A 13,824-nucleotide genomic window follows, 5' to 3' on the forward strand; every position below is an offset into this window, starting at 1 on the left:
AAAATTAAATATAGTTTGTCACCCGCGAGCCCAGTGTTGCCACCTTAGACCATTACGGGCTAAATCTAGCCCTTTTTTGGAATTTAACCCGTGTTTTAAATTTTAAGCCCCAAAAGGGTAATCTAGCCCTTTTTTGATGGCTCAAAATTAACTTAAAATGGAGCCCATTTTGTAATTTTTTGCCATTTTACCATGCCAAAATAGGGTTTGTTTACTTGCTGAGCGTTCTGATTGGCTAATAAAGGTTAGTCAACCAATCAAAACTCCCGCTACTTAACGAAATATGCACGATTGGGGAAAAAGGCTAAAATATGCACTAACGCCGTAAATAGAGAGTTTTATGCATTTGCATATGCAAACATGCAAATGCATATAATCCGATGTCTAGATATCATCTTCGGACGTTCCGGGAATATGACAGTTGCCGAACAGCGACGAAGATTCCAATGCGCATTATTACTTTTGGAATACTGTAATAGTATGTCGTATAACCATCATATAACATATTATTATGTGCTACGAATTATACCTAACTGAAAATTAGCAGGATGACAATATGAGACGTTTAATACGCTTGACAAGTAAAAATGTAGTAAGTATATCCCGTCACTCATCTCTTTGAATTCATTTTATGTATATGTTACGGCTAAAGGTAGGTGAGAACATAAACTTAAGATTAGCTGGCTAAACTTAGGTTTATTTTCGACGAGGTGTTAATGTTAGTTTGTTCTATCTTTAGCCGGCTAAACTTAAGTGTAACCGCAGGCCCGTGGCTAAAAATGTCGGGGTGGGTAGATTTGACAATAACATCTTATAAATGGACATCTATTGGACCCAAATACGGCTAGGCCTATAATAATACCCAACGTGTATTCGCGGTTCTACAGAACAACGTCTATGGATAAAACTGAAAAATTAAGATTATTTTTTTTCTACGTATTTTTCCAGGATAAAAAGTATCCTATTTTACGCCCAGGATAATAAGGTATAATTATACCAAGTTTCATCGAAATCGAACCGTTAGTTTTCACGTGATGTCTTCACATACAGACAGACAGACAGACAAAAATTTTTTTAATCACATATTTGGGTTTGGTATCGATCCAGTAACACCCCCTGCTATTTATTTTTTCAATATTTTCAATGTACAGAATTGACCCTTCTACAGATTTATTATAATATGTATAGATTAAATCCTATATATAGCGCCGAGTCTGCTCTGACGCTTTCTTATACTCTACTTTATACTTATAAAAACAACAATTTCGATGAATTCAAGATGATAAAATTAAATAATTAATATATATTTTAATACAAAATGTTCCTTTCTTTAACCTTCAGCTTTTGGTTTTAAAAATTCGGATATACTTAAATGTTGGTTATTAATTAATGAGAATTCTGATCTCTTGCAAAAACACGTTTCAGAACGTGACTCGAAAAAGTGGATATTTAATATCCAATGCTAATTATTTTTGTTGTTTATATTATGGTGATCATCGTTGGATATAAATATATGATACACTTTTGGTTGGTGCTTTGTTTTTTTCCGTTGTGTAAAAATAAATGGAAATACATAACATTACATACATAAATGAAAAAAAAAACTATTTTTTGAAGCCACCAGCCAGCAATGCTTTTTTTGTCCGTATCGAACCGATGTTTTTAAAATCATGATTGTATGCTTAGATTGTATGATTATTTTTTTTAATTAGAATTTCATTTGTTAAGGGAAACTTCTTTAACACCAAATGTCAAACAATAAACTTCTACAAAATATACTATAAGTAACACCCCTCTTAATATAATAATTAATTAATAAAATCATCTCTAAAATCTTGTATTGCCAACGCGACGCGACGTCGCGTCGTACCGCGTACTTGCTACCATATATTTTGAATGGGTTGGATATTAATTTAAGGAATAGTACCTATCTATTACTAAAATGTTAAATGAACATACATAAAACGTTAACATAATCACTATCATTTAACCAAATTGTTGTAAGATTATAGTAAAAAACTTAGGCATATTGTTTTTTGGGTAAGTAGGCCGTTTATTCTACAGTTAAATTGAAATTATTATTCAAGAAATTATTGTATACGAACATTATTATAAACCTCAGTGTTTTTTTACTTCACAACTGTATACAATGTTTGTTTACCGTCTTGTTTCTGATAGGTAATAAAAAATAATAAAAAATATATTAAAAAAACGCACCTGATATGCCTACTTCATATGATCACCTGATATGCATTCTTCACTTAGATCAATATCTAATAATCTATTATAAGCACATCATTCTTAATGATAGAAACGAAAACACGTTTAAAAAAACCTTATTGTATTACCGTTATGTAGATATAGGTATTCTAATTATTATTTGGAAGATTCATTTTAATCCGCGTAGTGCTCTCAACATCGCACCGTTATAAAGTAGCGTTAAAAATAACTAAGCTTATTATTATTTTTGTTGATAACGGTTTTAAATCTTATTATTTCACACCAAACTCATTCAAAGTACTAGATCTCACCGCAGGATTACTTCGTTCATAGTTTTTTTGATGAAAACAAAATTTTATGTATATTTATAATTACGAGAATATATATCGACTACTGCCAGTCAAAATTTGGCCGCAAGCATGTTTAATAAATTTTTTCACTTCTATTTTTTGGAAAAAAATTTCGTTCACTTGATATATGTATAGTCTACATCACGGCAAATTACATAAAGATTCTAAAAAAACACGGTTGCCGTTTTTCATCTGGCCGCAACCCCTTCGCAGCCTGGTGCAAACAGGTATGATTTCAATCCATTTATACGTTACACATTCATAACGCACATTTATGAATCATAATATATGATTACACATTTTCTAGGATTTGTATACAATTCCTTGATTTCATACATTTCCGGTAACATATACATAAAATTTTGATTTCATCAAAAAAACTATGAACGAAGTAATCCTGCAGTGGGATCTTAGACTAATAATAATAAAAATAACGGGAACTATATTTTCTATCACCAAAATTTATATTTGTCATCAAGTTGTATCACCTAATACATAGATCTATCACCACGAAATATTTTCGTTCTCCGTTAAACAAAAATTGTTCCCAGGTATGAACTATCAAATTAATGTTAATATATGTGTAAAATAAGAGATCGATAACCAATAAAATTACATTGCATTACATGAATATAAACTTCGTTCTTATAATAACAGTTTTGTTACTTAAATAATAGCTCTGTGCTCAGAATGGTAGATCTGTCACCAAATAAATCGATTATCGATCCCTGACTGCGACTCCTTTTTATTTGATATTTTGTCACCAATACAGTAGTAACATTTTATTCCGTTCAGATATTAAATGATGGTATTCGTTACCAATTTAATACATCAATTTATAATTTTAATGAAAAAATGATCAAAGGGGCGGAGACAAATTGGCGCGCTTTAAAAATACAATTATGATAGCAATAAGCCAGCTATTAAACCAGAGCTAATTATTCAGTGGTTATTATTTTTAAGAATAAATATTGATTATTTTAACTTTAATTAAGTGTTTTATCTACTATTCTGCTAGCCATAAGCCAGCTATTTTAAATCTATTTATTAGGTGATACAACTTGATGACAAATATAAATTTTGGTGATAGAAAATATAGGTAGTTCCCATAGAAAAAAGAGAGCGATGATCCTGAAGAATTTTTTCAATTACCTATACTCTATATGTCTCAATTTATTATTATTGGAATGAAAATAAATAATATTTATTTATTCCACTTATAATTTGAGTATATTTGGGTCTTGTAAAAATTCTGATTTTAGGTAAAATATATTTTTGTATGGACCACGTACGGGTAAAAGCAACAAAGAATGCCACTTCTCTTTGTCTTTGGCTGAATTCAGCCAAATATACCTAACATATAAAAATTAAAACAGTATTTTTACCATATTCCGTGACATGTTTATCGATGACGAGTTTGAATAAATACCTAAGTAGGTACCTACAAGTAGTTTATTCAGAACAAACTTTCCGAGGAATTCTAAGCAAATAATATAAGTAATATAAATATCATAAAGATATTACGCAACTGACATTACGTAATTATTTGTCAATTCAATTAGCTACTAGCCAGTAAGGTAGGTATCTATTATTAGATTCTGATATGAAAATTAACATTTGTAACTACCCTACGTATTTATAAAATATTTTTCTTATATCTACGTATCCACGTTTATCCAGTAAGTATTGTATTTGTGTTAAACTTCTACCTACCTTCATTGATGGATTACAAACTATTTTCTATCTATTGAATGATGGGATAATATGTTTATGACCACTACCTGTTCAATGTGACACTGGAAAAAAGATAGCGCCATTGATCTTAATGTGTATAAACTATAACTATAATACCAAATATATCTAGGTATATATAATAATAAATAAATAAATAAATATTTCAGGACAATTTTCACACGGCACGATCTGATCCCATACTAAGCTTTCGCTTATGGAAACCAGATGGCTGATAAACATATATATATAATTTTAAATAAATATTTATATAGATATTATGCAACACCCAGACACAGAGCAAACATCTATGTTCATCACACAATATTTGCCCCGGGTGGGAATCGAACCCACGACCTCTGGCTTGGAAGGCAGGCCCACTACCAACCAAGCCAACCGGTCAGTCAAATAAAATATATACATATTATGAATATTTTTTGTTAAGAAAATAAATGTAGGCGCATAACAATACAAAACATATATGTACCGGGTGTCCCACCGTCCGTATTCTAAGCTCAATGGAGGTTATAGTTTTGCATACGCCAAGTTCGTAAAAAATACTTATAAAATTCCAGATGCATTTTTTTTTTCAAATAGATGAATTCTATAGTAAATATATAAAACAATTCACACAGTACTTAGGCATATTTCCTGTTTTCAATGAGATAAGTATTATAATTTATAATTCGTGTCTCATTAAATTAAATTTATTAAATCATCACCTCCTTCCTCTTTACTCGAGAACTTACGTGTATTTATTTTTATAAGTAGATATTATTAGATACTATAAAGACCTTAGAAGTGTTTTATCCAGTTTTATCTCATGTTCATAAGATTCAAAAAATGAATGAATTAAATGGCGAAAAGTTTTAATTAGTTAAGTACTTAATTATCATCATGAATTTTTTATTAAGTCCCTCTTTTTATGCAAGAAATCTATTTCTTATATACACTCACCGGCACGGAATCTTGGCCACTGCAAATTTTTAAGTAAAATTACACTATTTCTTTTCTACTACAAAATTCAATAAAAATTTAATCAAAACTAGTTACTTTAACGTTTTTACTAACTTTTAGTAATAATTGGAAGTTTATGAGAAGTACTACCGCGTAGATATGAATTAAAAAAGAATTTACGCTTTTCCTGTGAAATTTAAATGATTTCTTAAAAAATGCACAAAAATTAGAAATAACGTTTCCATAAAAAAAAATTGAACCTTTTAATATAGGGTGTTTCCTTCTCTTGCCTTAAACACTGTTTGCATCCAGTCTGGCATACTCTAGAAGACATTTTTGATGTCCACTTGAGCTATAGTGTACCAAACGGCCCCAGCTGTATTTCTAAGCTCATCTAACATTGGTGCTGGGTTGGAATCGAACTTTATGTTTCTTTTAAGCATGTCCCAGATGTGTTCTATTGAATTAAGATCCGGGCTACGAGCTGGCCACTCCAATTTTTCAATAATAACCTCTTGAAGGTACTCTTATACGCATCGTACGACACGCGGACATGCGTTATAGTGTATTAGTAGCAAATTTTCTTCACTGATAAACCTGTAATAGGGCTGAACATGTTTCTGGAGAATTTCCTCAATGTACCTGATCAAATTTAAGCCATTATCTACGATAACTAACTCCGTGCGAGCATCGGAACTTATACCTCTCCATACCATTATTGACCCTCCATGAAAAATCGCAGTTTGAGCGTGGTGATGGGTGAAAACCTCTTCTCGTCTCCTCTATACTGACTCTTGGCTATCAGAAGCTCGTAAAGTGCCTTAGCAGTCATCTGTGAACACCTCACGAGCGCACTGGCTGTGGGTCCAGTTCTCATGTTCTCGTGCAAAACGAAGACGTGCTTCTCTGTGATGTCTGAAGAGTTCTGGACGGCGTGCTGGTCTGCAAACCTTCAAATTAACTTCCTTCATTAGTCTTCTCACCGATTGCTCACTCACATTGATTATCCTGGTGTTTTAGAGCCGGTGGCGTATCTCAAAAACTGTCAGAAAGCCATTTCTGAGTATCTCTTGAACAATAAACGGGTCTTATCGAGCTGATGTGCACCTCACGCCTTCATTTCCTGGTCTGCACGTGTAGCTGCCAGTCTCCTGGTATCTTCTCTATGCATAGTGCATCGCTGGACGTGGTACGTACTGTACATTAGGTACTTTATGTTGCGGCAGTCATTGGTCTAACATTGTGATGGCCTGAGTAGGTTGTTCAGATGTGAACGGCATTTTTTATTGTTTGTTATGATCATTGACTACAGTACAACAATAACAATATCTTAAAACGGCATAAACGATATCGAAAAAAGTTTAAAACGAACAATTCGTAACTTCGGCTTAACCGCACAAATTACAAATTTCGAGTAACTCTTAAAAAGTGGTAAAAGATTATTCTCAAACTTAATGATTTCTTACCATAAAATTAAACAAATTATATGTTAACATATCTGCATACAAAAAAATCGTGAAAAACACTTCAAACTTTTTTTATCGGCAAATTTGTAAGTGGCCAAGATTCCGTGCCGGTGAGTGTATATTGTGTCTTGTTAATAATTATCTTGTTTCAATTGACTCAGGAAAACAAATGACCTTTGATATCATAACTTTGTGATTATTCTTTACAATCCGTGTTGTGGAAATGCAAATGGTTGAATTGTATATGGCTCGAATTTCCTTTGACCAAATATGATGGCGTGTCTGATGCCGCATGAGCGGATGTAATAAATTTATAATTATAAGTTTAACAGTAATTATTTATTATAGTATCACGAAGTTCAACACGATTAATTTATTTTAACTCACAAAAACGTTTTAAGTAGGTAACTTCAAATGTAGACTATCAAAATATTTATATCGATTTGCATAAATAGTTGCGAGTTGGCGTATCTCAGATCGTTGTTTTTTATACAAATCATCATTCCCAATGTAAAGAATATAGGGATTAGGATTAGAAAAGATATAGGGATTAGGGTAAAAAATAATCAAACAAAATTGTAAAATACTTTATTAAAATAATAAATAAAGGTTGCCATATAGTGAGTTTGCAGAATGTTTGAGCACTGTGTCGCGTCTCCGCGCGCCAAGCTGTCTGTCTCCACGATACAACACTTAAAGCATTAATACACCAAAAACATTTTACAAAATAACAATATTCCTGACGACTGGACGCCCCGGCATTGTTACCATGCACACCCGTATGTTCATTCTTTTCAATAGTACTAGAACTAGAATGGCAACACCTTCGAACCATAGAGTATAAAAATGAACAAAAAAAATGCCTCATACAAAATAATAATGTAATTTGAATTACGATGTTACTGTATGTACATAGATATTTTATTATAATTAATTTCCGCCACCTCACCTTGCAATTTAACAATACGCCGTAATTTAGAATATAATATGTTAGAAGGTAGCGAAAACTTTCGACAGCGCAACTCGTAAGGTCATAGAACATTTTACAAGAGTTAGCACTTTATGAGTAGAATAATTACGGAGCCCTTGACGCGTTGATTAATCTGCCATTTAGCACGCGCCACAAGGTCAGGAAGGTGCGAATTGTATCTATTTGTTAAATTTTTTAAGGTTATATTAAGGAAATCAATATTAATATAAGCATTTGAAATTTTCATTGTCTTTTATAAAATTCACTAGAAAACATAACTTGTAATTACAGAAACTTAAAATTACCCTACATTTGTTCTATTTCTATACAACATTTCTAGTTCTATGGATTTTATTATACAATGTTAAGTCACAAACGCGGATCAATTGTAGGCTACTAATGTGTATATTTATATTAGTGTGAAAATTTAATGAATTTGAGCACACTAACACAATACACATTGTATGTACAACAGCCACAATTAGCCCGTGTTCGCCATATGTATTACCTATCTATCTTTATACAACCATTAACGCCTATCTGACTGCAAGCTTTTTATTATTATTTATAGAGAGGCTACGGGTATGCACAGTTGACTTAAAATTAAAATTGTGAATACGAATTTAATAATAAAATTAATACATAATGACGTTCCGATTATGAAACATAATACAGATGGTTTCACAATTACTTCGATCGAGTTAAAAAATAAAATGCTTGAGCACGGACTGTAAAGACAATTTCATAAAACAATAAGACGAGAATCAAACGACTACACTGGATTTGAGAACCGACCGTATGGTAACATCGTTTCATAATTTATTAAACCGCAATAAAATTATATTTACACAAAATAAGCTAATTATTTAGTAAACAAGTAATTATAAGTTATCTAAAAGAAATTAATACAAGATTATAAAATCAGTGTATAATACAATAAAGAAAATTCCCTTAACCGCGTACTCGAATACTCACAAATAATAGTACAATCGTAAAACACGCGAAACCCTCATCTAAAACCGATATAGCCTATACACTCGAAGATAAAATTTTAATCGACAATTAATAGTACTCAGTTTGTACTTAAAAATATAAGGCATTCATATTTAAGTTTAAAATCTTTGTGCATTGAAACGTTTTAGAAAGTATTGTTCGAAACGTTTGTTCTTCTCGAAGAACACGGTAATTAGCCGTCTTCCCACAAAGGTGCAACAATAACACAGAGAACATTTCGTCGGGCAGCTTTTAAAATTTATCTACAATAGATTCAAAAACTAATCATTTCTTTGACAATCAAATAATTTATGTTATTGTGAAAAGGCCGTGACACGTGACATTTCAAAGCTAGCCGGCCAATTATAAAATGGCCGTTGTTTTATCAGGGAGGCCGGCGTCGGTCGGAGAATCACCTTTGTGAGACGAAAGCAATTACATAACACGGAATGGCGTCGTGTCGCAAGCGTCGGGTCTGCCGCAACACGTCGCAAGTCGCAACGTTATCGTGCATTGAGTTACATGTACTACGTACTAGAGAGGACATCGCTACTACACTTTTTCTAACACGAGTTAGAGTCAATCGTCTGAAACTCAATTTTTATTTGTTACATTGATTGGTTTTAATTGATAAGTATATTCATATTTTTTTAATAAGATAAACAATATTTATTTGTTACATTGATTGGTTTTAATTTATAAGAAATAAGAGGCAGAATATCTACTAAGTGTATCACTAGCCGCCGCGCTTGTCACACAGATTTTGTTCGTGGTGCCCTCTCTAGTAATAATACCTCAATGTTATCGTGACCGTATTTGATACACTTGCAAAATTACAACATTCGCGAATTTCCAACATTCCACGGAGCTCGGTCGGCCGAGAATCGCGTTCCACGTATATGTACAATACCTTAATATTTGGTTGACTTCAACTACTACAATCGAACCCTCTCATAGCTGAACACGCATACATTTTTGAAGTGAAACTTCTTTATCGGGGTTGGAAAAAAATTTTGTGTAACATTTTTCCGTTACGCGCCATCTTTTTATCCCTACCACGATTCGACGTATTTCTGTAAAGTTGTATATTACAGTAAATTATTTTTTGAAAAATAAGGTCATAGAGAAGTTTCACTTCTTACGTGTGTACACTAGTACACGCACACATTTTTTATTTCATTGGAGATGTGCGATCGACGTCGTCTCGAGTCGTTGTAAAAAAAACGAAATAAATAGACTTTGAAAATAGACGCCCCGCTATAACTTGCAAGTGCGTCAAGCGCTCGAAACCGGCTCGCACATCCGTCACACACAGTTACACGGAGTCACACGTTTTATTTACGCAGATACAAACACACAATATACGTCTGTCTCCCTGTAAACAATTCAAATGCAATTAAGGATTTGGAATAAATAATTGTTATCCAACCGCGCCAGAAAGAGGTTCATGTTCTTCCAGGAAATGTATCGATGTAAACTTTGGCACGCTCTATAGCGTAGAAGATTGACGAAATTTCGATTTATCTACTTAAATTAAATACACAAAACAATCTCGTGTCTGTATCTACCTAAAAAAAAGACGGGTTGCACTCCGGCAGTGCCGGCAGAAGTGAAAACTTGATTATTAACGTTGAGCATGTTTGATATTTTGGAATGGTATCCGTCTTACGCTTTTTCGATCAGGTCACGTGTCCTTACAGGTCACGTGTCCTTCAGGTCACGCGAGTTTAAGATTTTATACCCATTACAGAAAAAGTGCTCAACGCCGCTAAAGAAGTTTTCACATCAAAAAGGTGTGACCGTAGAACAGGCATCGCAACTGTAATCGTATTAAAGCTACTTGTCTATGAGACGGTCCGCCGCCGCACGAACGCGTCGGCGGCGGACGACGCGTACGAGTTGGGCACGCTCGAGTCCTCCTGCTTGTACCCGTTCTTGCCGTTCAGCGAACTTTCGTCCATCACCGTCTGGAAATAAGGGTCACATTTCAATACATTTTAATGGGTAAAATTGTATCTATTGGTTGCGTTGATATTTTGACGTGACGACGTCTTATAATTCGATAGAGCCGGCTGCACGCACGAATAAACATGACTCATGCGGCGTTACCTCCCTCTGAGGCGTTCCATGTAAGGCTTGAAGTGCAAGCGAGAGCGCGGAACGAGCGACAAAGAAGCACAATCGGACGTTGTCACTTTCAACTATCGTCAGTAAACCGACTTTACAGACAACCAATTTTTCAATTATTTTAAACTATTCCTAAAACAGCGTAGAGCGATGAAAATCGAGGCTATAAAAAAACCCTATTAGTGCAGGATTAGCATAATGAAGAGGCTACGCTATGTGTATTGCGTATATGCGGATTATTTTACTCTGGCGTGGAGGTAATTTTTACTAATACCTAAACTTAAATCCTATTAAGTTCTTTTATGTGAAGTTATATTCAATGTAAAAAATAAACTTATGATAATTGCTCGATTGAAACGAATAATAATTTTTGTGTACGTCAGATGTATAATTATAGATACTCTACGACCTGCGTAATGTGGATAATTGAAATAATTATGGAAGAATTTATTATGTACGGATATAACATTTTGATTCTAATATTGATCTTGATGATATTTAATTAAATACATATTAACTATATACACGATTATGTAAAATAGTTTAACTCCACTCTTATGACCGATTATTATCAACAATAAAAGTGACACTAAATATAACGATGATTTGACGACGCGACAAAATATGTAAATGGTAAAAAAAATAATTAACATTTCCGTATAATAATTTACATATTCACACAAAAAGTGCGTAACTGAATATTAATTTACTAATTGAGTTGATACCAAATACCTTAACGTGTATAAATTTTACTCCATATTTTAATATTTTTGGTACGCATTTATAATTATCCATGAGCAAATAGACATTAGGCAAATGATATATTTATACATATAAAAATAAATAAACCCTATTTGTATCGGAGTAATTAATATCGATTAATCAAGGTGTAAAGGTTGTATATTCCATACTAATGTTTTCATTATAGATGCGAAAGGAACATAGAAATATATTCTGTTACCGTTACAGACCTGCTTCGATATTTATACACCATATTATATTAAATTTAAGATGGTCTAATTTATTCTATTGGAACATAACATAATATATCATTTGAAGTTAACGGAACCAAATTAAATAGCAGTGAATTTGTGACGTTATATATTTTTATGGCCAATTCAGTAAAATTAACGAGCAAGGGCATTATTAATATTGATAAATGTAGAAAGATAATATTTAAAGCAGTGACAGTTTGGTCTCGTGAAATAAACATTAAGAAGTGCGTCATACAAGTTAATGTGATTTTTTCATAAAGGTAGTTCGATACAAAACGTCATACTTGCAATATATGGATTAAATTAACATTAATTATTCTTCCTCACTAATCTCGTTTTACCAAGTAAACATTTAGTCGTGACGAAATGGAAAATTGACGCAATTTAAATTATTTTATTTTAATACGTGTATAGTATTGGTTGTTTGTTGTGTACAGGAAGTTAAAATTTAATTGTTTTAATTTAACATTAATAATTGGTCTTGCTAAAAAAATATACATTTTTTATTTATTTAAGGCGTTGATGTTATAAAATTGTATTCTAGAAACAAGATTTTGATTTGTTTCGAAAATCGGTCCGAGTTAATGATAAGTAGATGTAATTTATAGCTTCGCTCTTAGGAAACAGTTAATACTGAAATCGCACAAAAAGTGATACCAAAAAATCTGCTCCAACTACCCAAGGTACAATTATTAAAAGATATATCTCAGTATTTTTTGTTTTGAATTTTTATTGTTTGAGATAAAGCAGCCTGCGTCTACATATTTTTATCGTATACCTACATTAATTTTGTGGTAGTTTTGTGTGTTCAATTAATTTACGATGAGTATGCCACCTTTAAAAGCCTTTATCTATCAATTAAAGTAATTTACAAACATTACAACATTGTTTGATAATTTAATTAGCGTGTTCCTTTTTGTCGTAAGGAGTTTTTTGGTATATTGTAACTGGCAGAAACTGCCAAAATCATGTTTTTATTCCTTTTCGGTTCCTTTAAGTACAATACATATTATACACTAGCTGCGCTTCGCGGTTTCACCCGCGTGGTACAGTTCCTGTTGGTCTTAGCGTAGTGATATATAGCCTATAGTCTTCCTCGATAAATGGGCTATCTAACACCGAAAGAATTTTTCTAATCGGACCAGTAGTTCCTAAAACTAGCGCGTTCAAACAAACAAACTATGCAGCTTTATATAATAGTATAGATAAATTCTAAAAAGAAAATGCCAATTACATTATTTATAGGTACTTATAGAGAGAGCCCTTGTTGAAGTGTTAGCTTAATATATAATATAGCTGTATAAGAAGAACCAACGGTTTCTGGATCAAATATCCTTATCATAAAAAATCTGAGTTTAACAAAGGCGTATCATCTACTTCCTCTTAAAGAAAAATCGATCAGTTATAAGTGCAATGTATAAAGTGTATCTGATCCAACAAGGAGACACGGGACGAAACCGAAGTATCAATTAAGCTTTATGTATTCGTTCGTACGTACGAAGGTTGCGCAAATCTTTTTTTTACTTGAAGTTACAAAGTATGTGTGCGCATTACAGTCAACTAATTTAATCTAATTTAGAACTATCTATCAACAAAGTATTCGAAAATGATTCAAGATTTTTCGAATTCGTTGAATCTTAGAAAAAGGAAGGAATTGTTTTATTTTTGGTTACTTATTTAACTCAAAAACCTCACGAATTTTTAAAATTATTTAAATACTAGCGGTCCGCCCCGGCTTCGCCCGTGGTACATATTTACGTTTTCTCTACATAAAAACCATCCTCGTACTTCAAGGAATATAATAAAAAAAGAATTATCGAAATCGGTTCAGCCGTTCTCGAGTTATGCGCTTACCAACACATTTTGCGATTCATTTTTATATATAAGATTAGAAAGTAACAGATATTTTCCTATCAAGTGTTATATTGTGTATTTTATTTCCCGAAAAGCCAAGAAAAGACAAACAGTGCCTAACCTATTTCATTATAGTAGATCGATCCAATTTCCACGCTAAC

At 32.6% G+C, this 13,824-nt stretch overlaps 1 protein-coding gene across 3 annotated transcripts in view; it reads right to left on the reverse strand.

Moving 5' to 3' along the window:
• Positions 1–10,405: 10,405 nt before the first annotated feature.
• The window catches only part of LOC149484531 (very long chain fatty acid elongase AAEL008004-like), a 48,064-nt gene continuing 44,645 nt past the window's right edge, over positions 10,406–13,824 (reverse strand). For all 3 annotated transcript variants that reach the window (XM_089700743.1, XM_089700741.1, XM_089700744.1), the window contains one exon: positions 10,406–10,654. In XM_089700743.1, coding sequence (XP_089556869.1) covers positions 10,532–10,654 — 123 coding nt within the window. In that variant the 3' untranslated portion in view covers positions 10,406–10,531. The remainder of the gene's footprint in view (positions 10,655–13,824) is intronic.

This window comes from Colias philodice, chromosome 11 (assembly GCF_061535455.1).
Source record: "Colias philodice isolate Cphi_HAF_F1 chromosome 11, ilColPhil1 Martin Lab GWU primary, whole genome shotgun sequence".
NCBI lineage: Eukaryota > Metazoa > Arthropoda > Insecta > Lepidoptera > Pieridae > Colias > Colias philodice.